The sequence below is a fragment of the Pseudophryne corroboree genome, chromosome 12 (genome assembly GCF_028390025.1).
Source record: "Pseudophryne corroboree isolate aPseCor3 chromosome 12, aPseCor3.hap2, whole genome shotgun sequence".
NCBI lineage: Eukaryota > Metazoa > Chordata > Amphibia > Anura > Myobatrachidae > Pseudophryne > Pseudophryne corroboree.
This window is the reverse complement of record NC_086455.1, coordinates 52,976,300-53,004,125: the sequence shown is the minus strand read 5'-3', so window position 1 is coordinate 53,004,125 and position 27,826 is coordinate 52,976,300. Positions and strand designations below refer to the sequence as shown.

The window sequence follows — 27,826 nt, the reverse complement described above, 5'->3', positions numbered from 1 at the left end:
CTGGCTGGCTTTGATGGCATGGCCCTTGAAGCTTCAGTTCTGAGGGCCAAAGGATTTTCTGAGGCGGTCATTCAAACTATGTTGAAGGCCCGTAAGCCGGCTTCGGCTCGGATTTATCATAGGGTCTGGAATTCTTACTTTGCTTGGTGCGCTTCTAACAATCATGACACTTACAAGTTTAGTATAACCAAACTTTTGGCTTTTCTGCAACAAGGCTTGGACTTAGGCCTTCGTCTGGCCTCCCTCAAGGTTCATATTTCTGCCTTGTCGGTATGGTTTCAGAGAAAAATTGCGACCCTGCCTGCTTTTCATACGTTCACTCAGGGTGTTTTACGGATTGAACCTCCCTATGTCCCGCCCGTGGCTCCTTGGGATTTGTCGGTGGTTCTGGAGGCCTTGCGAGAGTCTCCGTTTGAACCTCTTGAATCTGTGGCTTACTGTTAAGGTCTTATTTCTGCTGGCTATTGCCTCTGCTAGACGGGTTTCAGACTTGGGTGCCTTATCCTGTTGGTCACTTTTTCTGATTTTTCACCGTGATCGGGCGGTTCTTCGGACGCGTCCTGGTTATCTACCTAAGATGGTGTCTTCTTTCCACCTTAACCAAGAGATTGTGGTTCCAGCCTTTACCTCTCTTGAATTGTCTTCCAAAGAGCGGTCTTTGAATGTGGTACGGGCTCTCCATATCTATGTGAAGAGGACAGCCTCTGTTAGGAAGTCTGATTCTCTTTTCGTACTTTTTGGTGTTCGCAAACGTGGCTAGCCTGCTAATAAGCAGACCCTGGCCAGATGGATTAGAATGGTGATTGCACAAGCTTATGTACAGGCTGGTCTTCCAGCTCCTGCTACCATCAAAGCCCATTCTACTTGGTCGGTCGGACCTTTTTGGGCGGCCCGCCGTGGTGCGACCCTTGAACAGTTGTGCAAGGCGGCTACATGGTCCTAAGTGAACACTTTCATAAGGTTCTATGCCTTCGATACTTCCGCCTCCCAGGATGCCTCCTTTGGACGCCGGGTTCTTGTGCCCGCTACAGTGCGTCCACTCCCATGAGGAAGTGCTTTAGGACATCCCTGATGTTATCCCTGTGGAACCTAGTTTACCCCGCTGCAGAAAAGGAGATTTATGGTAAGAACTTACCTTTGTTAAATCTCTTTCTGCGAGGGACACTGGGTTCCACAGGGCGCCCACCCTGATGCACTTAGCTTCTTTGGGTTTGTATGGCATTAGCCGCTGATATCTTCTCCTGTCGTGAGAATGTGGTGTATGTGGCTACTAATGGTTGTCGTCTCTTTTACCTGCTACTGCATTGTCTGATTAACAAAACTGAGCTCCTGTGCACGGAGGCGGGGTTATAGAGGAGGCGGCGCTGAGCATTTTGGGAACAGTCAAAGCTTTTATCCTGTTGGTGCCCTCGGATCAAGATCCTACTCTACACCCCCAATGTTTTCCCTGTGGAACCCAGTGTACCTCGCAGAAAGAGATTTAACAAAGGTAAGTTCTTACCATAAATCTCCTTATTAAACACATAGTATAAATAACATTGTAGATAGCTGAATACCCGTGCTTCGCTATGGGATGAGGATGGTAAATTAGAATGATAGTTGTTCGTTAAGTTACGTTAGTTGGAGATCTAGTATATAGGTATATCATGCTTCCCTGACGCACTTTGTGTAGTGGCCGGACCCCTTTTTGGTCCCCCAAGGGACCCTGCTCTTCCCACTATACAACTCTCAGTCTGTGACTTCCTGCTGCCTCCATTCCCCTCCTCACATCATGTCAGTGCCCCTGTGAAATTATCGATTTATTTACAGTTTCTTATATAGCGCAGCCAGGGCTGCCAAGAGAAATCCTGGGCCCCGGTACAGTAACTTCCCGGGGCCCCCCTGAAGGGGGTGTGGCCACAACCTGTTAGTTGCATGGCTGCACCACTTTGGGGGCTTGTCTAGAACACGAGAAGTACCCACTCACAGGAGCATGACATACTTCCCAACAGTTGGGACAAAAGTGTTCAAAGTTGAATCAACTAAAATGTTGACTTGCAGATTAGTGGTTATCACCAGAATATATTGTTACATCAGTAAGTCCCGAAAGTGCCACATTATTTCTGCTTATACTACCTGTCATCCCACTAAGGGCACCCGGGCAATTAGGCAGTATTTTGGACAGAGTGCCGGCCATGACAAATATAGATATAGATAGATATATATATACACAAAGGGATGCAGTTATATAGAGAGGTAATAGAACCTGTGGCGAGTGCAGTGAGCAACCAAGCCTACAGCGTGGTGAGCCCACAAGGGACTTTGTTGCACTTGCACCCCCCACTGGCCATCTAAATGCCGGTCTTCCGACCTCCAGTCACACAAACCCATACACGCATACAGTATGTATATACTGTATATAGATAGATATTACACACAAATATGTATATACTGTATAGTGATAGATAATACACACACACATATGTATATACTGTATAGTGATAGATAATACACACACACATATGTATATACTGTATATACAGTAGATAGATATTACACACATACAGGGCAGTAGAGAGTCTTGCTGGTCCAGGTACTTTTCAGGGGCCATGGCCTATTCACTGAAGGTATGGTTATGCACCCTTTGAAAAAATACAGAAAAAAATTGGTATTTTAAGCGCCACCATGGCCACACTCCAGCCCAGCAGTCAGCAGCGTGTGCTGGGCTTAGGAGAAGAGCTGTTGCTGCTTCTACCAGTTAAGGGGGAGGAAGTCCGGGCCTCCCACTGGGCCCCTCCATCAGACCTGGGCCCGGGTAATTTGTACCCTCTCCCCCCCTCTCTCAGCACCACTGAGCGAAGCACATTATGTATCTCCTGATATACTCTGTGCTGCTGGGGGACCATGCTACTTCCACTATATAACGCTGTGTGTGGTTCGTGCTAACTCCATTCTCGTCCTTACATCATGTCACTGGCCCTGTCACATGCAGCTCTGTCATCAATGACATTTCATGCATGTCCTGATATAGTCTGTGCTTCTGGCCCACCCCTAGGGTTGCTTGGGGTGTGTTACTCCCACAGTGTTTGTTCCCAGAGTGTAAGTCATATGTGTAGCAAGTTTGGTGTAAATTGCTCCAGGCATTCCAGAGTTATGCTGTCTGCTGAAAAACTCTGTGCTGCGGCCTCACCCCTAGGGGTGTTAGGGATGTGTTACCCCCACAGTGTTTTTCCACAGCTTGTAAGTCATATGTGTACCAAGCTTGTTGTAAATTGGTCCAGGCATTTGTGAGTTATGCGGTCTCCTGAAATACTCTGTGCTGCTGTCCCACCGCTAGGGGTGTCTAACTCCCACAGAGTTTGTTCCCAGATTGTAAGTCAGATGTGTACCAAGTTTAGTGTAAATTGCTCCAGGCCTTCCACAGTTATGCTGTCTGCCGACATACTCTGTGCTTCTGTCCCACCTCTAGGGGTGCTAGGAGTGTGTGACCCCCACAGTGTTTGTTTCCAGAGTGTAAGTCATATGTGTACCATGTTTGTTGTAAATTGCTGCAGTTATTCCAGAGTTATGCTGTCTGCTGAAATACTCAGTGCTGCTGCCTCACCCCTAGTGGTGCTAGGGGTGTCTTCCCCGCACAGTGTATGTTCCCATTTTGTAAGGCATATGTGTACCAATTTTGGAGTACATTACTCCAGCAATTTCTGAGTTATGCTATCTCCGGATATACTCTGTGCTGCTGTCTCCTCCCCCCTCCCCCCCCCCCCCCCTCCAGGGGTGCTAGGGACTTCTAATTGTTTGAGTCGCCTTGGCCGTGTTTTAATACGCTCGTATGTAAAATTTCACGATCCTCCCTTGTAAACTGTGGATTTGTATAGAACGACAGAAGGACAAATTTTCACTTTTGTATAGTAGATTGTGTACAAATAGGGTAATGTGACTTTAGCATTCACTGCTAACAATACGTAATACAGGTTGAGTATCCCATATCCAAATATTCCGAAATACGGAATATTCCTAAATACGGAATTTTTTGAGTGAGAGTGAAATAGTGAAACCTTTGTTTTCTGATGGCTCAACGTACACAAACTTTGTTTAATACAGAAAGATATTAAAAATATTGTATTAAATGACCTTCAGGCTGTGTGTATAAGGTGTATATGAAACATAAATTAATTGTGTGAATGTACGCAAACTTTGTTTCATGCACAAAATTATTAAAAATATTGGCTAAAATGACCTTCAGGCTGTGTGTATAAGGTGTATATGTAACATAAATGCATTCTGTGCTTAGACTTGGGTCCCATCGCCGTGATATCTCATTATGGTATGCAATTATTCCAAAATACGGAAAAATCCGATATCCAAAATACCTCTGGTCCCAAGCATTTTGGATGAGGGATACTCAACCTGTATTTACTTAATATGCACCACTGCGTATACATACAGAACATCAACACACATTATGATGACAAAGTACTTAATTATATACTGTAGATCAATAAAGTATATTAATAATAGCTCTGACACAGAGCATCTTGTGTATATACTGTATATTCTGTTATCAATCATTCATAGATCATTAACAGTGAGACTTTCCATATATATTTCCAATAAATAAATAAATAATAAATATATTGATTTCCACAATAAATGAAATCACATCTACTGACTACTTCCATCAAAGTCGCGGCAATATTACAGAGCGTAGCGGCTGCGTGTAGTCTAAGGCACAGCAGAAATAAGGATTAAACAAGGCAGCATAAAATTGGCTAATATTGAAAACTGTTGTTGCCTTTAGAGCTACAATAGCAATATGACTGAACACCAATAATATTTGTGTAGCAATCCTCCATTCTCTATGATATTAATGAATTTGAGCCAAGAGAGTTGTCCAAAGTCCATTCATGAATCAGTGAAAACAGTGGAGAAAATGTCCGTAACAACCAATCAGTGTTGAGGTAACATTTATAAAGTGCATTCTCTAAAATTATATGTAGCAGTTGATTGGTTGCCATTGGCAACTTCCCTACTGGCTCACTTCTTCACACTTTTCACGGCTTCATGAATAGACCTCATTGTTTTTTTACAGAAAGAGGCAACTCAATTAGATAAACATTTTACAATTCATCAAGCACCAAAAATGCAACGTTTTTGTCGCTTGACTACGGAAACTAGCACCATTTTCTTTGGCAAGGAGAGCCACATTTGCAAAGAAGGGGCCATTTACATCCCACTGCCTCCTACTGCTTTTCCACTAAAGTCGTGGGTCTGACCCGGGAATTTGGAACACGGTTCCAAGCCGGATCAGACCCAAGACATGACCCCTTTTCCACTGCAGTGCGAACCGAAAATATCCTGGGTTGGCGCCGGTTACACTGCACAAGGGTACAGTGTCTTCTGCCCGGTGCTTGTAGATGACATCATCTCCAAGCACCAGGAAAACCGGCAGATCGGGACCCCAGGGTGTGGCCTTGGCCCCTTTAGGCTGCACCCCCAATTGAAAGCTGCTCACCGTCATGCTGGGGACAAGCCCAGCACTCCGGAAGCTGCTGGGCTTCCCCCAGCCTCCAACACACACCTTTCCAAAGCAGGATAGACAGTAGCACTAACAGACTGCCCCATGCCACCAACCGCCCACCCGCTCGCAGGGACACTGCGACCAGGGAGGTATGAGCTCCAGGCAAGCCTTAAACATGTCCTGGGTCGAACGACCTGGGTAACCCGTTTACACTGGACACCCCTATCCGGGTCATTCCCGGATCCGACCCTGGTAGCGACTCTGGGTTTTTGTTTTGAGGGATCCGTTTCCACTACCGGAAAACCCGGGTCAATGCGCGCCCCCTGTGCGAAAGCCGAGGTTTTTTTAAGCTAGTGGAAAAGGGGTATAAGATTGCACATGCTCAAGAACACTGCTGGGTCAGAACACGGCAGTGTAAGCTTATGCGGCTACTATTAGGTTGGGTTCGCAGGACAGATACAGTACTTGTTGTAGCAGCTGTCCCAGCACTGGAGCAATAAATAATTGCGTTGGTAGATTTGAATCTGCAATGAGAAATCACAATCACTTAGATCATTAATTTGTGTTGGGGGAATCACGTTTAATAATGAATAAGACCCCTATAAATAGGCATACATCTTGAACACCAAGAGGTAGCTTTACTAAAGCTTCTAAAACAGACAAGTGGAGGTGTTGCTCATAGCAACCAATCAGATTCTGTCTATAATTTCTCTATTGCATGCTATAAAATGATAGAACCTGTTAGCTATTGGCAACACCTCCATTTGTCTGTACTGTATTTAAGCTAAAGTAAATCTACCCCCATGTCTATATACCAAAAACTGATGTCCAACAGGTGATCAGACATTTGTTCTGTGGCGCTAGGCTGGCCCTGTGATATACTGTATGTTCAGTCTTTTCCTTTTCTGGGTGGCCCCGGTCTCAATATTTAATTAAACACACGCCCTTCTTTGTTGGAAGAGATGGTGTATTTAAATAATTAAATAACATAACTTGACTGTGGCCTTTGGCAGTTTCGAAATGTCCTTACGTTGCCGGATGCAGCTTCTCCATGTCAGTGATACTCTGGGAGCTGTGTATGACAGGCTGAGCATTGCAATAAGTTACTTGCATATTCCCAGCTGCTCACTGACATGGACAAGCTGCCCTGACAAAGAGCTGCCATTGATCATCAATGGTTTGCCAATGATGGTCGATGGTTCTCTGCCATTGATGGCAGACAGGGTACTGATAGGTTATTTTTCTCCCCTGGTATAGAGGATACGGAGCTTAGCTCTGCTCTGAAAAGCACCCACATAGCCCCATCCCCTTCCCTGATAATCCTGCCGCCTGTGTATCCTTCTGGTTTGAGCACATCTATTATCTTGGTTCATTATTGCAAATATGGGAGAAGATAATGGAGCTGTCACAGATGTCCTATTCTGGTGTCCTGGAACTGCTAGAACTGCAGGTGGCCGTTTCTTTGCTTGAATGTTGTGCTAAATGTATTTAGTGTGAAGAGCAGAAAGGTATTAGTAATAGTGTTCCACAATATACGCACGTGTGCGTGAGTGCGTGTGTGTGTGTAGTTTTATAATTAGTCCTGTGTTCACCATGTTAATTATACTACATGTTTGATTGATACATTCATTTATGTTTTTCTCTACTATAGGAAATTGAATTCCTCGAACTAACCACCGTCCGAGATACTCGGTTTGGAAAATATGCTAAAATTCCAAAGGTATGACATTTATTATAACGCTCTTGAGAAATGAAAACATCAGTACAGATATTTATGTATTATTTATTTATTAACAGTTTCTTATATAGCGCAGCATATTCCGTTGCGCTTTACTATTAGAACAACAGTAATAGAACAAGGAATAAAGGTGCCACCTGCGATCCTTGCTAATGAACTGGCTGCTGGAACTATAAGTGACTACACCAATCACAAAAGAACAATGCAAAAAAGAAAAAGTTCCTGCGCACTAGAAAGGGTGTATAGCCCACCTTATTCAGTGTTGTCAAATCATTAACCAGTCTTTCTGATTATGTACAAGTTGTTTACTACCAAATAGTTCTCTCCAAATTTATATATATAAGCAAAAGTGTTCTCCTATGTTTTGGAGAGAATATGTGAACCACCTTATTCAGGGTTTTTTAAATTATAACATCCGTCCTTCTGATCGCAGAAGGATAAACCAAGGTGAAAAATATTTTCTTCTAGGTAGTTTTCACCAAGCAGAAAGTCTCGTAACAATGAAAATAAAAATGTTCAATCAAAATCAAACAGTCCAATAGAAATGAAGTAAGTCTCTTATCTGGTATCCTCCTTAATGCTTGTAATAAGTCGTCCCCACCGTATATGATTCTTTGTCAAGCTCCTCAGTTGAGGTACATGCAAAACAAATAATAGGGAATCATGGTGCAGACTTCTACAAGTTTATTACAAAAACAATATTTTTACACTTAAAATGCGTACCACAAATGACCTTCCAGGAAGGCACAGTAAATAGCGTACAAGGGTGTTTATGAAGCTCCCCCTACAGAGCTGTACCTTCACCGGTCCTGGGCAGCCAAGAGCACCAACGCGTTTCAACCAATAAGGTCTTTGTCAAGGTGTAATAGAACAAAACTGGGTAAAAACAGACAGACATAGAGGTAGGAAGGCCCTGCTCGCAAGCTTACAATCTATAGGGAAATAGGCATAGATACACAAGGATAGATGCTACCTATTGCATAATGGTCCACCAGATTGCTAGGTTCTTAATGGGTTGTATGATGATACCCCACAAAGTTATCCAAGTGTCAGGAGGGTGTGAGACTAAAGAAAGACAAGATATGTGATGTTATGAATACTCTACAGAGGATGTAATTAGATAGGGAAGCACTGAGGGTTATGTGGGTGGGTCTGGAATTTGATAGGCTTGTCTGAAGAGGTGAGTTTTCAGGGAACATTTAAAGGTTTGGAGACTAGAGGCGAGTCTTACTGTGCGTGGGAGGGCATTCCACAGAGTGGGTGAAGCCCGGATAAAGTCCTGTAATTTTGAGTGTGAACAAGTAATGCGTGTGGATGAGAGACGTAGATCTTGTGCAGAGCGGAGAGGTCGGGTAGGGAGATATTTTGAGATGAGTGAAGAGATGTATGTTGGTGCAGTTTGGTTAATAGCCTTGTATGTAAGTAAAAGTATTTTATATTTAATACGGTAGAATACCGGTAACCAATAGAGGGACTGACAGAGCGGATCTGCAGACGATGAACGTCTGGCAAGGAAGATTAGCCTCGCAGCTGCATTCAAAATGGATTGTAGTGGTGAGAGCCTATGTTTGGGAAGACCGGTCAGGAGACTATTACAATAATCAATGCGGGAGATAATGAGAGCATGGATTAGAGTTTTTGCTGTGTCTTGTGTAAGATAAGGGCGTATTTTGGATATGTTTCTTAGATGTATGTAACATGATCTTGAGACAGATTGAATGTGGGTAACAAAGGACAGATCAGAGTCAAGAATGACACCTAGGCAGCGAGCTTGTGGGGTAGGGGTGATTGCAGAGTTCTCAACAGTGATAGAGATACCAGGTTGGAAACTACTATTGGCCGGTGGATAATACTATTGGCCGGTGGATAATACATCATTTGTATCTATAGTGTTTAACAACTCTTTGGGGATAATTCAGACCTGATCGCTAGGGTGCATTTTTTGCATCCCTGCAATCAGTTAGTCGCCGCCTACAGGGGGAGGGTATTATATGTGTGCAGGTGTGCGAACGCTTGTGCTGGAGAGCTACACAAACAGCAGTGTGTGCAGTCTCTGCACAGCCCAGGACTTACTCACCCGCTGCGATGATGGGGCAGGTGCTGACGTCAGGAACCCTCCCACAAAACGTCGGGTCCCTCCTGCGTTTTTCCGGACACTCCCTAGAAATTTCTTTGTATTTTAGATGGGTGGGGTATAAATACCCAGAGAGTATGGATACCAATACACCTTGAGGAAGATAACAAGCTGTTATCGAAACGCGTTGGTGAACGGTATCCTGGGTACATGTGGAGGACTCCCTTGCTGGCAACTTTACTTTCTGGGGACGCCTGATTGTTTTGCATGCACTTTTGTCTACTTGTTAGACCTACAAAATCGGTGAGAGTCCACCTGTCCCATTTTAATATTGCATTAAATTGTTTTTACGTTATTACACTATTGGATCCTCTTTCATTACATATGACATTGCTTTGAGTTCATGTGGAGGGAGACCCCATTTGATGAAGATCAGAGGGGGAGATTTTCTGGCTGTGATCTGACGTTTTTGAGTCTAAGACAAGTGATTTTGTCTACTTCATGTAGACCAATCTATCTGGTACGGGTTCACGCTAGAACACCAATTCCTATCACATATTTTTAAACAGTGTTACACTATGTATGTATTCTCTGTCTAGGTATACACAACACTAGATCCTTTGCAAGAGTCTAACTACCAGACCAAACCCTGTGAAGCGCCCGTGAATTGGTGTGGTAACCCATTTTTTTCTACTCCCTAGAAACGTTCAGTTGCCACCCACAAACGCCCTCTTCCTGTCAATCTCTGTGTGTTCGCTCCCCGTCGCGTCTGCGCATTGCGGTACATATGCATACACAGTCCAGACCTGATCGGTCGCAGCAGCAGAGCAGCGATCAGGTCTGAATTAGCCCCTTTATTGGCTGATGTCTTACATCTTATTCTGGGGACAGGATTTCTCTTCAGCTACTCACATATTATGCAAATGCTGCTACAGAGTCCTTCCCTGGGGTGCAGCCACGTGTCTGAATGTGCACAGACTGAGATACCCACTTGCAACGACCGTAGACGCTGTAATACTGATTGCTGTGTCTTTAGACACATCATTGGTCCTAATTCATACCTGGTCGCACGCAGGCTATTTTTTGCACTGCTGCGACCAGGTAATCGCCGCCAACAGAGGAGGGCGTAATCGCTGTGCAGAGGTGCGATCGGCTGTGCAGTCAGCTATACAAACAGAAGTTTGTGCAGTTTCTGCACAGCCCAGGACTTAATCAGCCGCTGCGATGATCCCGTAAGAAGCTGACGTCAGGAACCCTCCCTGGAAATAGCCGGGCACGCCTGCGTTTTCCTGGACACTCCCTGAAAACGGTGACTTGACACCCCCGGACGACCCCTTCCTGTCAATCTTCTTGCGTTCGGTGCTGCAAACGCTTTCTTCGTTAGTTCCGTCGCTCCGTGGCAACGGCTGTCGCCGGCAACTGGCACGTCTTCGAATTGAGGCCCACACACATGCGCTGTTCAGACCCGATCACACGGCTGCGAAAAAAGGCAGCGTGTGATCGGGTCTGAATGACCCCCATTGTTTGCACAATCTAATCTTTCACCAGCCCCATGGCAGATGTAGTTTCTCAGTCAGAGGGCGGGATGTACTAATGTACATCGCCGCCCAGCGCCATGATGCTGATCGCATATGTACTTACGTATGCGATCAGCATTGCGGAGGACAGCTCTTCCGATAAGAGCTGTCCCCCGCGATGCGCAGCGGCAGCCAGACTCCTGGGATTCGGCCCCGGGAATCAGTTTGCGCAGGCGCGTGGTGACGGGGGTGGGCTCAAGGCATGCTGGGAGGGATCCCATCGGATCTCTCAAACAGCGCTGCAGAGAGAAGCCCATTGGCGTCTATGGGGTATCACCAGCAAATGCTGGTGAACCCCACCACGGCGCTGATCTGGTGGCCGGGGGATAGTACATTAGGAAAATGCGGTAAACAGGGGGTTTTCCGTTTAGTACATCCCGCCCAGTGTATGGCCTCCAATGTTTGCGGTTGCAATATCCACTTCACCGACATGTCCTAGACACTCCCATAACAGGCCTATAACACAGACCATCACCGTGCATACGCTAAGCCACCTCCCTGTCAGTCAAGTCCAATACATAATACACTTCTCCCTGCGTGCACCTGAAATAACAGCTGCGACCCTGTACAGACACAGTCGGGACGCATACACGCTACAATTCAGACACGCCTAGTTTCAGCAAGAAATTGCTCCACGGTGTCTGACCTCTGCAGTGTGTCTGACTGAGAATCAGCCCCGGTGGGCCTTATGCTGAGTTGGGCTTATGCCCATTTGCATAGAGCATATTGCACAGTTTAACACTATGAATGCCCACAAAGAGAGCACACCCATATGCATCACTGTGTCTCCTTATGACTGGAGAGGTGACATGGAAGAGGCATACCTCCAGTGGTGCAAGTAGAAAAAATGTGTTATAGGTACTGTGTGTGCGCACCGAAGGCCAATGAAAATGGGGGCATGATACACAAATGGGGGGGCCAGATACACATATGACCCCAATAGTGCCAGATACACGTTGCCCCACAGTGCCAGATACACATTGCCCCACAGTGCCAGATACACAAATGCCCCCACAGTGCCAGATATACACTGCCCCATAGTGTCAGATACACATTGCCCCAGTGTGCCAGATACACAAAGGCTCCCACAGTGCCAGATATACATTTCCCCACAGTGCCCCCCCCCTCCCCTGCTCACCGCTGCCTCTGTGCTGTGTGAGTGGAAGAGAGCGCAGCGCCTCTCCTGCCCCTCAATGCTCATGAAGTCCGGTCTCAGCAGCTCCGGAGGCGGGTATCTCAAATGAGGCGCCGGTTCGTTAGCCAATCAGAGCTCGTGGACCAGCAGCCAATCAGGATCCACGGCTGCCGGTCTGCGAGCTCTGATTGGCTAGCAAACCAGTGCCTTGAGATTCACCACCACCACCGCCGCAGCCGCCGGAGACCGGAGTACATCACAGAGAATTGAGGGGCAGGAGAGGCGCTGCGCTCTCCTCCCCTCACACAGCAGCCAGCAGGATGCAGGTATGGTGGACATCGCGACAGTACAGCGTACCAGCTGGGAATTTCTTACCGGTACGCCGTAACGCCCCGTACCACCATACTCATACCTCCCAACATTACCCTCTCTAGGAGGGACAGAATGCTCTGCTACTGGTCTCCCTCTTAATTTGTGATTGCCGTCACCTGTGCAGAAACACCTTTCTTATCCATTAACCTGTTCAACACAGGTGCCGGCAATAATTAATTAAGAGAAAAGTCCAGAAGCAGAGCATTGTGTCCCTCCTGGAGAGGGTCATGTTGGGAGGTATGCATACAGAATTCAAATCCAGTTATCCTACTGTGCATACCCCATGAAATCCTGGTTAATGTTCTCTGCTGCACTCTTGTAGCCTGAGATCGTGTTCAGGGCTTTGCAAATCTTTGCATAGTCGGATGTGATTACTGGTCTGATTTGCACAGGAAATGCAACTAGGGAAATCCACAGAAAACGCATCTCTTCGCCTGTGGGCAGCGCAGCTGCTTTTTTGTTGTTAGAAAGTCTCACATGGGTTAGTGATCTGAGCTTACATACACAACCTGCACATGTCAGAGTCATTAAATAGTCAGCTACCCTGTTACGTGAACCTTATATTTGTATACATGTAAAGAACCATACATGTTTACATAGGACTATTAATAAAACAGATACAAGATATTTATGATTTAAAGGAATCAGTTTAAGTCATACTTGCCGGCTGTTTGATTGTCCTCTCTGGGAGATTCCAGTGGGGAGGTCTAAGTGGAAAATTCAGGGATTTGTGGCAAAGTTAGTTGCATCATTGCAACGCCGCATCCACCCACAATGATTCAGCACAAATAGTGTCATCAAGCCTCCAGGCCACCCACTTAACTGGTGATCCGTGAGGGCGGTCTGTTCTCCTGGTAGTCCAGTACAACTCTCCAGAGTGTGGCAGCCTCCCAGATGTTGTCGGAGAAGAGTAAAGAACAGTACAGTATGGTTATCAGTGCTGGAGAATAAGTGGACCCCAGCTGATGTAGAACTACACAACCCATAATGCTCTGCAACAGTTTTAGCATTCCCAAATAGCAAAACTATTGCAGGGCATGCTGGGATGTGTAGTTTTACAACAGCTAGACAGCCGCTTATTTTCCATCCCTAGTTTAACTGATCATAGGGGGTAATTCAGACTGGATCGCTGCAGTGGCAGCGATCGCAGTCTGAATTACTATGCGCAGTGCGCACGTGTGACGGGCGCACTGCACATTTGCAGTCAGTGAGATACTATCAGCATCTCACTGGTGCGATTGCCTCTGCCTGATTGACAGGTAGAGACGGTCGCGTGGCGGGAGGTGGAGTGCCAACGGAATTAGAATGCCATTGGCAGGGAGTGGTCCGGACAACGGAGGCATGTCCGAACCGTTGGGGGGGAGGGCCGCGGTGGTTGCCATACGTCACATGCAGCTGCTGCGACCCGGGATGCGGCGGTTAGCTCCCTGCCAGAGCGCAGCAGCTGCGCAGGTAGGGAGCTACTCGCTAGGTACAAAAGCATCACCGCCGTGCGATGCTTTTGTACCTGTGCGGGGGGGGGAGGGGCAGGGACTGACATGCGGGGCGGACTAGCCCTGTGCTGGGCGTCCCCCCGCATGTCAGAGTAACTGATCGTAGATGTGCTAAATTTAGCACCAGTGGCGCACCCAGGGGGGGTTCCGAGTACCCAGAAACCCCCCTCCACTAAAAAGAAAAATTTTTTTTTTTTTTTTTTTTTTTTTTAGCTGCATGAGTATTATTAATGACTGTCTAGCGTTCTCTGCAGCCTGCTGTCTTCCTGGTGGCACTTGCAAGTGCAATAAAAGTTTACTTTATTTTAATTATAGTACATATATATCCATGTGCCTACATATATACACATACATACATACATACATACATACATATAAACACACACACACACATATGATATATATATACATGTGTATATATATGTGTACTGTATGTGTGTGTGTATATATATATATATATATGTATGCATGTTTAATATGCTATGTATATGTGTATAAGGGTTCACTACGACCTCCCGGCGGCCGGCCTCCCGGCGACCAGCATACCGGCGCCGGGAGGCCGGCCGTCGGCTTACCAACAGTGTGGCGAGCGCAAATGAGCCCCTTGCAGGCTCGCTGCGCTCGCCACGCTACGCGCGCCACACTATTCTATTCTCCCTCCAGGGGGTCGTGGACCCCCACGAGGTAGAATAAGTGTCGGTATGCCGGCGGTCAGGCTCCCGACGCCGGTATGCTGGTCGCCGGGAGCCCGACCGCCGGCATACTGAAGACCACCCGTGTATATGTATGTGTGTGTGTATGTATATATATATATATATATATGTGTGTGTGTGTAAATATATGTATATATATATATATATATATATGCGTGTAGATATATATATATATATATATATATATATATATACACACACACACAGACACACTAGTTTTACGGACCCAGCATATACTGGGTCACCTCAGTCCCCACCCCCGTGATTGGCTCCGCCCAGTTCTGGAAACCCCCCCATGCAAATCCTGCGTTTGCCACTGAGCACATCTACGATCAACTCTGAATTACCCCCATAGGCTGGTGCATGGTCCTCCTTTTTTCCGTTCTGTTAATGCAGACAGTGCCTTGTTGGCTGTGCTCTTTGTCAACATGCATTTCCTTCTTTTTGTATTTACTGTACAATAATGGCAGTTACTATTGTTCTGCATATCGTTAGAGCAAGCTGTGTCTCCTTTGTATGCAAATCCTAATATTGCCTGTGCTATAAATCCTGTTTAGGAGGGTTGTTGTGATGTGGTGTGAAATGCTCCAATTTTTGTCTCATGTTCCTAGTTAAGCAGCGTGGCGGAGCATAATGTTAGCTTCATGTTGCATGTATTTAGGATCCATTCAGGCACATTTGAACACCATCAACAATATTTGGAACAGAGATTATTTAGGGAACAGTTTAAAGATTACTCTAATGCCTACTATTGTTTTACTGAGGTGCTTGATGTACAGAACAAAATAACCTACAGTACAGCTGTGTCCCCAGACACTGTGGCCTCAGTCACGTCAAACAGACCCTCTTGGTGCGCTAGGTGCTGGGCGACTCAACCATACCAAACATCTTTCTAGCTTAAAATGCGCATTTTACTCGCAGAAATAAAACAACTGGAAGCGACAAAACTACTTTGCTAGATTACTCTGATCAATTGGGAGACTTTTATACGCAGAATGAGTATGAATCTGTACAGGAAGTGCTGTGATGCTGCGACTGCAGCTTTTTCTCACGCCAAGTTCCGTTTTGCTTCATCTGCGACTTTGTACAGGTTTGACACAAATTCCTCTGCAGTTATAGCCGCAGCCCAGCGTCCCTACAACATTTTCAGCGGTGTTCTGACTTAAAATTTAAAGAGAAAGCACCAATTTCCGGTGCCCGTCCAGCCAACTGACAAAGGATGTGCTGTGCAGATCCCGCTTCGCAACCTGGGACCTCTATCCCATAGGAAGGTGCCGGGCTCTGGGAAACTCTAAGTTGTCGGAGTTTGCTAAATATTAGGATACCCTATCAAGCCCATAATAATGAATGGGCCCGTTACATAAAACATGCGTAAAGTTGCGTTTCCGCATGTGTAATGGGCCCATAAGTGATGTACAGGCTCCATTATGAAGGGCATTTGTATGCAGTCCTCCATAATGGGCATAATTTACTCCATAATGGACATTGCCTAAATGTCCATGTCCTTGCACGATTTGGGTATAATTTACTGGCGTTCGGGGTGCTGGTGGTCAGAATACCGACCGCGGCATCCCGATTATTAGAATCACAACAAGGGAAGGGAAGTATACTCCCCCCCCCCCCAGTCCCCTTACTGTAGCCTAAACCTAACCACTCTTTCCCGCAGCCTAACCCTCCCCCCAAAGCCTAAACCTACCCCCCCCCCCCCCCCGCAGTCTAACCCTAACCTTCCCCAGTAGCGCCTAAACCTACCCACCCTCCCCGCAGCCTAACTCTAACCCCCCTGGGGTGCAGCCTAACTCTCCCCCCGAAGCCTAAACTTAACCGATAAAGACCCCCCCACCACCACCACCATTACCACCCCGTGGCTTACCTCTCTGGTGTGGCGGTGTATGTGGTCATTCGGGATCCTGGCTGTTGGGATTCTGGCGCTGAGCTGGTGACCCTACTCGGGATGCCGGTGTCGGCATTCCGAATAGTGTCGGGATTCCGGCATTGGTATTCTGACTGACCGGATCCCACTTGTACCACTCACTGTGAAAAATAATTCCTTTGTCAAGCTCCTTCTGAAATGTGTTCTATTCCAAACAAATTTCACACCAAGAATCAACGTAATGTAAGAACATGTGAATAAGCACTTACATAATGAAAATTGCCAAGTTGAGCGCCATGGCAATACTCGTCAATGCAAGCCATGGGGCACGTGGCAAAAGACGAGCCATTTGGATTGTGCAGGTGTTACCAGACACTGTACCATGTGACCCTCAGGAAAATAAGATTTTACTCACCGGTAAATCTATTTCTCGTAGTCCGTAGTGGATGCTGGGGACTCCGTAAGGACCATGGGGAATAGACGGGCTCCGCAGGAGACTGGGCACTCTATAAGAAAGATTTGGTACTATCTGGTGTGCACTGGCTCCTTCCTCTATGCCCCTCCTCCAGACCTCAGTTAGGATACTGTGCCCGGAAGAGCTGACACAATAAGGAAGGATTTTTGAATCCCGGGTAAGACTCATACCAGCCACACCAATCACACCGTATAACTCGTGATACTATACCCAGTTAACAGTATGAAATATTACTGAGCCTCTCAACAGATGGCTCAACAATAACCCTTTAGTTAGGCAATAACTATATACAAGTATTGCAGACAATCCGCACTTGGGATGGGCGCCCAGCATCCACTACGGACTACGAGAAATAGATTTACCGGTGAGTAAAATCTTATTTTCTCTAACGTCCTAGTGGATGCTGGGGACTCCGTAAGGACCATGGGGATTATACCAAAGCTCCAAAACGGGCGGGAGAGAGCGGATGACTCTGCAGCACCGAATGAGAGAACTCCAGGTCCTCCTCAGCCAGGGTATCAAATTTGTAGAATTTTGCAAACGTGTTTGCCCCTGACCAAGTAGCAGCTCGGCAAAGTTGTAAAGCCGAGACCCCTCGGGCAGCCGCCCAAGATGAGCCCACCTTCCGTGTGGAATGGGCTTTTACAGATTTAGGCTGCGGTAAGCCTACCGCAGAATGCGCCAGCTGAATAGTGCTACAAATCCAGCGCGCAATAGACTGCTTAGAAGCAGGAGCACCTATCTTGTTGGGTGCATACAGGACAAAAAGCGAGTCAGTCTTTCTGACTCCAGCCGTCCTGGAAACATAAAGTTTCAAGGCCCTGACTACATCCAGTAACTTGGAATCCTCCAAGTCTCCAGTAGCCGCAGGCACCACAATAGGTTGGTTCAAGTGAAAAGCAGATACCACCTTAGGGAGAAACTGGGGACGAGTCCTCAATTCTGCCCTATCCATATGAAAAATCAGATAAGGGCTTTTACAAGACAAAGCCGCCAATTCTGACACACGCCTGGCCGAAGCCAAGGCCAATAACATGACCACTTTCCACGTGAGATATTTCAGATCCACAGTTTTAAGTGGTTCAAACCAATGTGATTTTAGGAAACTCAACACCACATTGAGATCCCAAGGTGCCACGGGAGGCACAAAGGGGGGCTGAATATGAAGCACTCCCTTTACAAAAGTCTGAACTTCAGGCAGTGAAGCCAGTTCTTTCTGGAAGAAAATCGACAGGGCCGAAATCTGGACTTTAATGGAACCCAATTTTAGGCCCATAGACACTCCCGACTGTAGGAAGTGTAGAAAGCGACCCAGCTGAAATTCCTCTGTTGGGGCCTTCCTGGCCTCACACCACGCAACATATTTTCGCCAAATACGGTGATAATGGTTCGCGGTTACTTCTTTCCTGGCTTTTATTAGCGTAGGAATGACTTCCTCCGGAATGCCCTTTTCCTTTAGGATCCGGAATTCAACCGCCATGCCGTCAAACGCAGCCGTGGTAAGTCTTGGAACAGACAGGGCCCCTGCTGCAGCAGATCCTGTCTGAGCGGTAGAGGCCATGGGTCCTCTGATATCATTTCTTGAAGTTCCGGGTACCAAGCCCTTCTTGGCCAATCCGGAACCACGAGTATCGTTCTTACTCCTCGCCTTCTTATTATTCTCAGTACCTTTGGTATGAGAGGCAGAGGAGGGAACACATAAACCGACTGGTACACCCACGGTGTCACTAGAGCGTCCACAGCTATCGCCTGAGGGTCCCTTGACCTGGCGCAATATCTCTTTAGTTTTTTGTTGAGGTGGGACGCCATCATGTCCACCTGTGGCCTTTCCCAACGGTTTACCAACAGTAGGAAGACTTCTGGATGAAGTCCCCACTCTCCCGGGTGTAGGTCGTGTCTGCTGAGGAAGTCTGCTTCCCAGTTGTCCACTCCCGGAATGAACACTGCTGACAGTGCTAGTACGTGATTTTCCGCCCACCGGAGAATCCTTGTGGCTTCCGCCATTGCCATCCTGCTTCTTGTGCCGCCCTGTCGGTTCACATGGGCGACTGCCGTGATGTTGTCTGACTGGATCAATACCGGCTGGTTTTGAAGCAGGGGTCTTGCCTGACTTAGGGCATTGTAAATGGCCCTTAGTTCCAGAATATTTATGTGCAGGGAAGTCTCCTGACTTGACCATAGTCCTTGGAAGTTTCTTCCCTGTGTGACTGCTCCCCAGCCTCGAAGGCTGGCATCCGTGGTTACCAGGACCCAGTCCTGTATGCCAAATCTGCGGCCCTCTAGAAGATGAGCACTCTGCAGCCACCACAGTAGAGACACCCTGGTCCTTGGAGACAGGGTTATCATTTGATGCATCTGAAGATGCGATCCCGACCACTTGTCCAAGAGGTCCCACTGGAAGGTCCTCGCATGGAACCTGCCGAATGGAATTGCTTCGTATGAAGCCACCATTTTCCCCAGTACTCGTGTGCAGCGATGCACCGATACCCGTTTTGGTTTTAGGAGGTCTCTGACTAGAGATGACAGCTCCTTGGCTTTCTCCGGCGGGAGAAACACTTTTTTCAGTTCTGTGTCCAAAATCATCCCCAGGAACAGTAAGCGAGTGGAAGGAACCAGTTGTGACTTTGGAATGTTTAGAATCCAGCCATGCTGTTGTAGCACTTCCCGAGATAGTGCTACTCCGACCAGTAACTGCTCCCTGGACCTCGCCTTTATAAGGAGATCGTCCAAGTACGGGATAATTAAAACTCCCTTTTTTCGAAGGAGTATCATCATTTCTGCCATTACCTTGGTAAACACCCTCGGTGCCGTGGACAGTCCAAACGGTAGTGTCTGGAATTGGTAATGGCAATCCTGTACCACAAATCTGAGGTACTCCTGGTGAGGAAGGTAAATAGGGACATGCAGGTAAGCATCCTTGATGTCCAGGGATACCATGTAATCCCCCTCGTCCAGGCTTGCAATAACCGCCCTGAGCGATTCCATCTTGAACTTGAATTTTGTTATGTAAGTGTTCAAGGATTTCAAATTTAAAATGGGTCTCACCGAACCGTCTGGTTTCGGTACCACAAACAGTGTGGAATAGTAGCCCCGGCCTTGTTGAAGTAGGGGTACCTTGACTATCACCTGCTGAGAATACAGCTTGTGAATGGCCTCTAGCACAGCCTCCCTGCCCGATGGAGTCGTCGGTAAGGCTGATTTGAGGAAACGGCGGGGGGGAGGCGCCTCGAATTCCAGCTTGTACCCCTGAGATACTACTTGAAGGATCCAGGGATCCACCCGTGAGCGAGCCCACTGATCGCTGAAATTCTTAAGGCAGCCCCCCACCGTACCTGGCTCCGCCTGTGGAGCCCCACCGTCATGCAGCGGATTTGGAAGAAGCGGGGGAGGACTTTTGGTCCTGGGAACCTGCTGTGTGTTGCAGCTTTTTCCCCCTTCCTCTGCCTCTAGACAGAAAGGACCCGCCTTTTCCCCGCCTGTTTTTCTGGGGTCGAAAGGACTGTACTTGGTAATACGGTGCTTTCTTAGGCTGTGAGGGGACATGGGGCAAAAATGCAGACTTCCCAGCCGTTGCTGTGGAAACAAGGTCTGAGAGACCGTCCCCGAATAACTCCTCACCCTTATAAGGCAAAACTTCCATGTGCCTTTTAGAATCTGCATCTCCTGTCCACTGCCGAGTCCATAAGCCTCTTCTAGCCGAAATGGACAAAGCACTTATTCTAGATGCCAGCCGGCAGATCTCCCTCTGTGCATCTCTCATGTATAAGACAGAGTCTTTTATATGCTCTATGGTTAGCAATATAGTGTCTCTGTCTAGGGTGTCAATATTTTCCGACAGGGAATCTGACCAAGCAGCAGCAGCACTGCACATCCAGGCTGAAGCAATAGCTGGTCTCAGTATAACACCAGTGTGTGTGTAAATAGATTTTAGGATAGCCTCCTGCTTTCTATCAGCAGGTTCCTTTAGGGCGGCCGTATCCGGAGACGGTAGTGCCACCTTTTTAGACAAACGTGTGAGCGCTTTATCCACCCTAGGGGGAGTTTCCCAACGTGACCTATCCTCTGGTGAGAAAGGGAACGCCATTAGTACTTTTTTTGAAATCACCAATTTTTTATCGGGGAAAGCCCACGCTTCTTCACACACCTCATTCAACTCCTCAGATGGGGGAAAAACTATAGGTAGTTTTTTCTCCCAAAACATAATACCCTTTTTTGAGGTACCTGGGTTTATATCAGTAAGGTGCAATACCTCTTTCATTGCCTCAATCATGCCACAAATGGCCCTAGTGGATATTAAATTTGACTCATCGTCGTCGACACTTGCATCAGTATCCGTGTCGACATCTGTGTCTGCCATCTGAGGTAGTGGTCGTTTCAGGGCCCCTGATGGCCTTTGAATCGTCTGGGCAGGCACGAGCTGAGAAGCCGGCTGTCCCGCATTTGGCATGTCGTCAAATTTTTTATGTAAGGAGTCGACACTTGCACGTAATTCCTTCCATAAATCCATCCACTCAGGTGTCTGCCCCGCAGGGGGTGACATCACATTAATAGGCATCTGCTCCGCCTCCACATAAGTCTCCTCATCAAACATGTCGACACAGCTGTACCGACACACCGCACACACACACAGGGAATGCTCTTACAAGGAGACAGGACCCCACAAAAGCCCTTTGGGGAGACAGAGAGAAAGTATGCCAGCACACACCAGAGCGCTATAATAATACAGGGACTAACTGAATTATGACCCTTTATAGCTGCTTATTATCTTAAACTGCGCCCAAATTTAGTGCCCCCCTCTCTTTTTTACCCTTTCCGTAGTGTAGACTGCAGGGGAGAGTCAGGGAGCTTCCATCCAGCGGAACTGTGAGGGAATAATGGCGCCAGTGTGCTGAGGGAGAAGGCTCCGCCCCCTTTTCGGCGGCCTTTCTCCCGCTTTTTTCTGTAATCTGGCAGGGGTAATTACCACATATATATAGCCTCTGGGGCTATATATTGTGGTTATTTTGCCAGCCAAGGTGATATTATTGCTGCTCAGGGCGCCCCCCCCCCCAGTGCCCTGCACCCTCAGTGACCGGAGTGTGAAGTGTGTATGAGGAGCAATGGCGCACAGCTGCAGTGCTGTGCGCTACCTTGGTGAAGACTGATGTCTTCTGCCGCCGATTTTCCGGACCATCTTCATGCTTCTGGCTCTGTAAGGGGGACGGCGGCGCGGCTCCGGGAACGAACACCAAGGACGGGTCCTGCGGTCGATCCCTCTGGAGCTAATGGTGTCCAGTAGCCTAAGAAGCCCAAGCTAGCTGCAAGCAGGTAGGTTCGCTTCTTCTCCCCTTAGTCCCTCGATGCAGTGAGCCTGTTGCCAGCAGGTCTCACTGTAAAATAAAAAACCTAATTTAAACTTTCTTTCTAGAAGCTCAGGAGAGCTCCTAGTGTGCAACCAGCTCGGGCCGGGCACAGAAATCTAACTGAGGTCTGGAGGAGGGGCATAGAGGGAGGAGCCAGTGCACACCAGATAGTACCAAATCTTTCTTATAGAGTGCCCAGTCTCCTGCGGAGCCCGTCTATTCCCCATGGTCCTTACGGAGTCCCCAGCATCCACTAGGACGTTAGAGAAATATACGAGACAAGAAACCATAATTTTTGCAAAAATGTGATGGAGGCAAACTCGTAGCTGGACTGTGATGACTGATGAACTCTGTAAAGGTCTATTGCTAACCACATCATCATTTATGGATGTGTCTAATAAGCAAATTTCCTGCCTGGGACATATACGCTTCCATGTGCTCAGTGGCCTCATGGAAATGCTCTGATTTGCGTGATTGCCTGGCCATGAAAATATACTTGTTTTAAAAGGTATTGCCTACTAATAATTTTAGAACCACCCCTTCATTAATTATAAATGGTCTATTTTTATTAGATTTCTGCTCATTATAGTCTTGGTTTTGCCCTAAATAAGCCATTGTTTTAGGGGACATCAGGATTTTCTGAATTACACGCTATTGTACATCTCAGTGTTTCAATTATAGTGTTCACTGTATGATTTCTGTGTATGGGTCATTAGGTCGACAAGACTTAGGTCGACCACTATTGGTCGACGTGCACCAGGTCAACATGGTCATTAGGTCGACACGAACAAGGTCGAGGTGGAAAAAGGTCGACATTAGTTTTTTTTTACTTTTTTTGTGTCATTTTCTTCGTAAAGTGACGGAGAACCCCAATTAGTGCGCTGTGTCCCCTCGCATCGGGCAAGGTGCCTCACTCCACTACCGCTGCGCTCGGCACAGGTTACCGTTCCATGTCGACCTAGTGCATGTCGACCAATAGTGGTCGACCTAATGACTGTCAACCTAAGTCTTGTCGACCTAATGACCGTAAGCCTGATTTCTATACGCTGTAACAGTGAATTCTTGTGCAATTTGGATGACGTTATTGGTGAAACATTGGAGTGAATTGTGCAGCAAGTTGTGAACGAGGAGCGTAATACACAACAGGGTTTTTTTGCAGCCAGCATATTTATTAAATACATTATAATATTTGGGGTTGGAGTTACCATAACAAGAATTAACGCAACACATCAGATTATTGAATAAAGATGGTCAATGTGCTCATGAAAGTACAATTTTTCATGTGTTGCAATATTTAATAATGTGATCAGACTCTTTATCATCATGTTCATTGCAGCAATGTCTTTTCACAAATGCAGTAAAAAATACCATTATTATATTACATTTGTAAGAGAATTTACCAACAATGTAGGCGAGGCAATGTCACGTATTGAATTGGAGATTTCACAGCCACCTGTATTCTCCTGCCTTTAGGAATGAATGGAGCGATCGCCGGCTACGAATAGTCACAGCCTGGCACAGCGGCATTTCTACAGAGGAGGAGCCTGTGTGCACCTCCGGGTGGGCCCCCTCCTCTGTACGGCGCTGTAGACTCCGGCATTGTGCCGGAGTCTACTGCGCATGCGCAGGTCTCCGGAAACATGGCCCCCGCCATGAACCGGAGACCAATTTGGCTACCACGCATGCGCGGCAGCCATTTTGGCATCAATTTCCGCCACGATTGCAGGTCCCAGCGCTGGACTCCGGAAAGGTAAGTGTTAAAATGGGTGCAATGGGTGCGGTGTGGGCCCTCCCTGGACCCAGGAGCTCGTGTGCACCGCACCCATTGCACCCATTATAGAAACGCCAATGACCTGACATTCTATGCAGCAAGCCTTATTGCAGCATGCCACATAGCAGTAAGATGAGCATGGCTAAATCTGGATCAATTATCGCCCGATGCCACTCTGCAGTATTATCGGGGTATTTTTTGTAAAAAAAAAATACCCAGATGTCCTGCTGCACATGCGCCGACATCACAGTTTCCACCGCCCCGGGTCACCCCCTCTTCCCCCCATCGCGACTACCACACCCTCACTGTGGACCCCACCAAGGTAAACATACCAATGCTGTAAAGTAAGCTGCCATTTTGCAGCAGAACTTTACTGCACCGGGGGGTCACAGCAGCGCACAGGATGTCCCGATGGCCGGCAGCCTCCACCAGAGCACCAATAACCGGTTCCTGTGACTGGTAAGTATGGTTTTTTGGGGGTTTTTTACATTTTTTTTTCTTTAAACTGTGATGGACACACAGAGCTGATCACCGGAGCCTGGTCCGCACACAGCTCTTTCTGCTGGAAGCAGAGAAAACTGTGCAGAAGTAGGGATCTCACAGTGAGCACTGTGATAATACCAGATCGCATTTCCCTATAAGTATGGGAAACAATTGCAATCAGGTTAATAGAAAAAGTGAATTAAAGGGTTTTGAGCAGTTTTTAAACGAAAACTGCTTCAAAAGCCCTTTAATACATTTAAGTGATACTAAAATAATGTAAAAAGGGTGTAAAAAAAATTAATGTTAATAAATAGGCCCCTTAGTTTTAGTATATTTATAACTCAACAGTGACACCAGGTGGTAAGAAAGAATATTTGCAGCCATTTCCTAATATGCTTAATAGTAAGAAGACAGGCCACCTAATGACATTTAGGGGTAAATTTGCTATGATGGGAGCTCTATTCAAGATGGGATGTTGCTCATAGCAACCAATCAGATTCTACTTCTAATTTATCTAGCACCTTCTAGAAGATAAAACCTGGAAACTGATTGGTTGCTATTGACCATTTCCCATCTTAAATAGAACTCCCATCTTAGTAAATTTACCAATAAGTGGGTAGAACCAGTGTGCAGAATATGGAATTGCAGGGAACCAGAAACCTCACTGATACACATTCTGACAACTGACAACGAGCCCTGACTGTCGTATATATGTATGAGGTATTGGTTCCTAGTGAATTTGATTGGCTACTTTACATTATTGTGAATATTAGTTTGGGCTCATAAAATTGCTGCTTTGTTTTGCGTATAGACAAGGCCGCCGGGAGATGTACTGGGCCCCTTTTCTAGGGTGCATGTGGGGTTATGCAACAGTCCAGATATTTATACACACCTCTATGCGCTGCAAAGGATAATCTGTGATGTTTGTGGCTGAACGTTGCTGGTAAAATTTACACACGCCGCAACATGCAGACAACGCTTATGATTAAATAGCCCCCATCCTGTCCAGTATTTTACATAAAGAGCCTTACCTACCCCCACTTCTGCCACTTACACTTGATACATCGTCCCCACTACTGCCCCAATATCCAGAGGATTCCTTGTCTGGGCTGCGCCTTTACCAATAGATATTAATGGGCATATTTATCACAAACCGCATCTCAGATGAGGATAGGGTTTTATATATTAGCCCAAAACCACAATGTGATATTTGAATACATCGCCAGGATGTATCAATGATCACATGCAGGGACAGAGCTTACAAGAAAGCGCTGTCCATGCGAATACTCTTAATGCAGTCCTCAGGGTAAAGCATGCCCGTAAATCACCTACCCCTTGCTTTTTATGTCTGCTTTTATTTTCTCTGCCTTCTACGTTCCTGTTTTATGTATTTCCTGTTTTCCCCAATGTACTGCAGAGCACTGTGGCGTCTTACAGATCATCAATAATAATAATAACAACAACAAACATGTCAACTCTTCGGAGAGATTCCCTTTTATGCTCTCAATCTTCATAGCACAAATGAAATGGAAATTTTTATTTTTTATTTATTTTTATTTTCTGTCTGATGTTGCTCTGTATAGACAATGCTATTTATATTACAATTAGTAGATTGGCTGTAACCAGCTATGGGGGTCATTTCGAGTTGGTCGCTCGCTAGCAGTTTTTAGCAACCGTGCAAACGCTATGCCACCGCCCACTGGGAGTGTATTTTAGCTTAGCAGAAGTGCGACCGAAGGGATCGCAGAGCGGCTACAAAATAATTTTGTGCAGTTTCAGAGTAGCTTCAGACCTACTCAGCGCTTGCAATCACTTCAGACTATTCAGTTCCTGTTTTGACGTCACGAACACGCCCTTGGTTCGCCCAGCCACGCCCGCGTTTTTCCTGGCACGCCTGTGTTTTTCCGAACACTCCCTGAAAACGGTGAGTTGACACCCAGAAATGCCCTCTTCCTGTCAATCACTCTGCAGCTGCCTGTGCGACTGAAAAGCTTCGCTAGACCCTGTGTAAAACTACATCGTTCGTTGTAATAGTACGCCGCACGTGCACATTGCGCTGCATACGCATGCGCAGAAGTGCCGTTTTTTGCCTCAGCGAACAAATGCAGCTAGCGAACAACTCAGAATGGGTGTGGTTCATCAAATCGACAGTATCTAGGGCGACAATGTTTAGGTTGACGACTATAGGTCGACAGTCACTAGGTCGACATGGATGGAAGGTCGACAGGGTTTCTAGGTCGACATGTGCTAGGTCGACAGGTCTAAAGGTCGACATGAGTTTTTTTTTTTTTGGGTGTCGTTTTCTTCATAGAGTGACTGGGATCCCAAATTAGTGCACCGCGTCCCCTTGCATGGTGCCTTCGCTCCGCTACCGCTTCGCTCGGCACGCTTTACCATTCCAATCGTAGTCCACGTGGATCGTTAAGTATGAAAAAATTCAAAAAAAGAAAAAAAAATTGAAAAACTCATGTCGACCTTTAGACCTGTCGACCTAGCACATGTCGACCTAGAAACTAGAGATGTGCACTTGAAATTTTTCGGGTTTTGTGTTTTGGTTTTGGGTTCGGTTCCGCGGCCGTGTTTTGGGTTCGACCGCGTTTTGGCAAAACCTCACCGAATTTTTTTTGTCGGATTCGGGTGTGTTTTGGATTCGGGTGTTTTTTTCAAAAAACACAAAAAAACAGCTTAAATCATAGAATTTGGGGGTCATTTTGATCCCAAAGTATTATTAACCTCAAAAACCATAATTTCCACTCATTTTCAGTCTATTCTGAATACCTCACACCTCACAATATTATTTTTAGTCCTAAAATTTGCACCGAGGTCGCTGGATGACTAAGCTAAGCGACCCTAGTGGCCGACACAAACACCGGGCCCATCTAGGAGTGGCACTGCAGTGTCACGCAGGATGGCCCTTCCAAAAAACACTCCCCAAACAGCACATGACGCAAAGAAAAAAAGAGGCGCAATGAGGTAGCTGTGTGAGTAAGCTAAGCGACCCTAGTGGCCGACACAAACACCTGGCCCATCTAGGAGTGGCACTGCAGTGTCACGCAGGATGGCCCTTCCAAAAAACACTCCCCAAACAGCACATGACGCAAAGAAAAAAAGAGGCGCAATGAGGTAGCTGTGTGAGTAAGATAAGCGACCCTAGTGGCCGACACAAACACCGGGCCCATCTAGGAGTGGCACTGCAGTGTCACGCAGGATGGCCCTTCCAAAAAACACTCCCCAAACAGCACATGACGCAAAGAAAAAAAGAGGCGCAATGAGGTAGCTGTGT

At 46.7% G+C, this 27,826-nt stretch overlaps 1 protein-coding gene across 1 annotated transcript in view; it reads left to right on the top strand.

Moving 5' to 3' along the window:
* Positions 1-27,826, top strand: part of PLCB2 (phospholipase C beta 2) — a 294,302-nt gene that overhangs the window by 56,646 nt on the left and 209,830 nt on the right. The window contains exon 3 of the mRNA XM_063947515.1: positions 7,149-7,217. Coding sequence (XP_063803585.1) covers positions 7,149-7,217 — 69 coding nt within the window. The remainder of the gene's footprint in view (positions 1-7,148; positions 7,218-27,826) is intronic.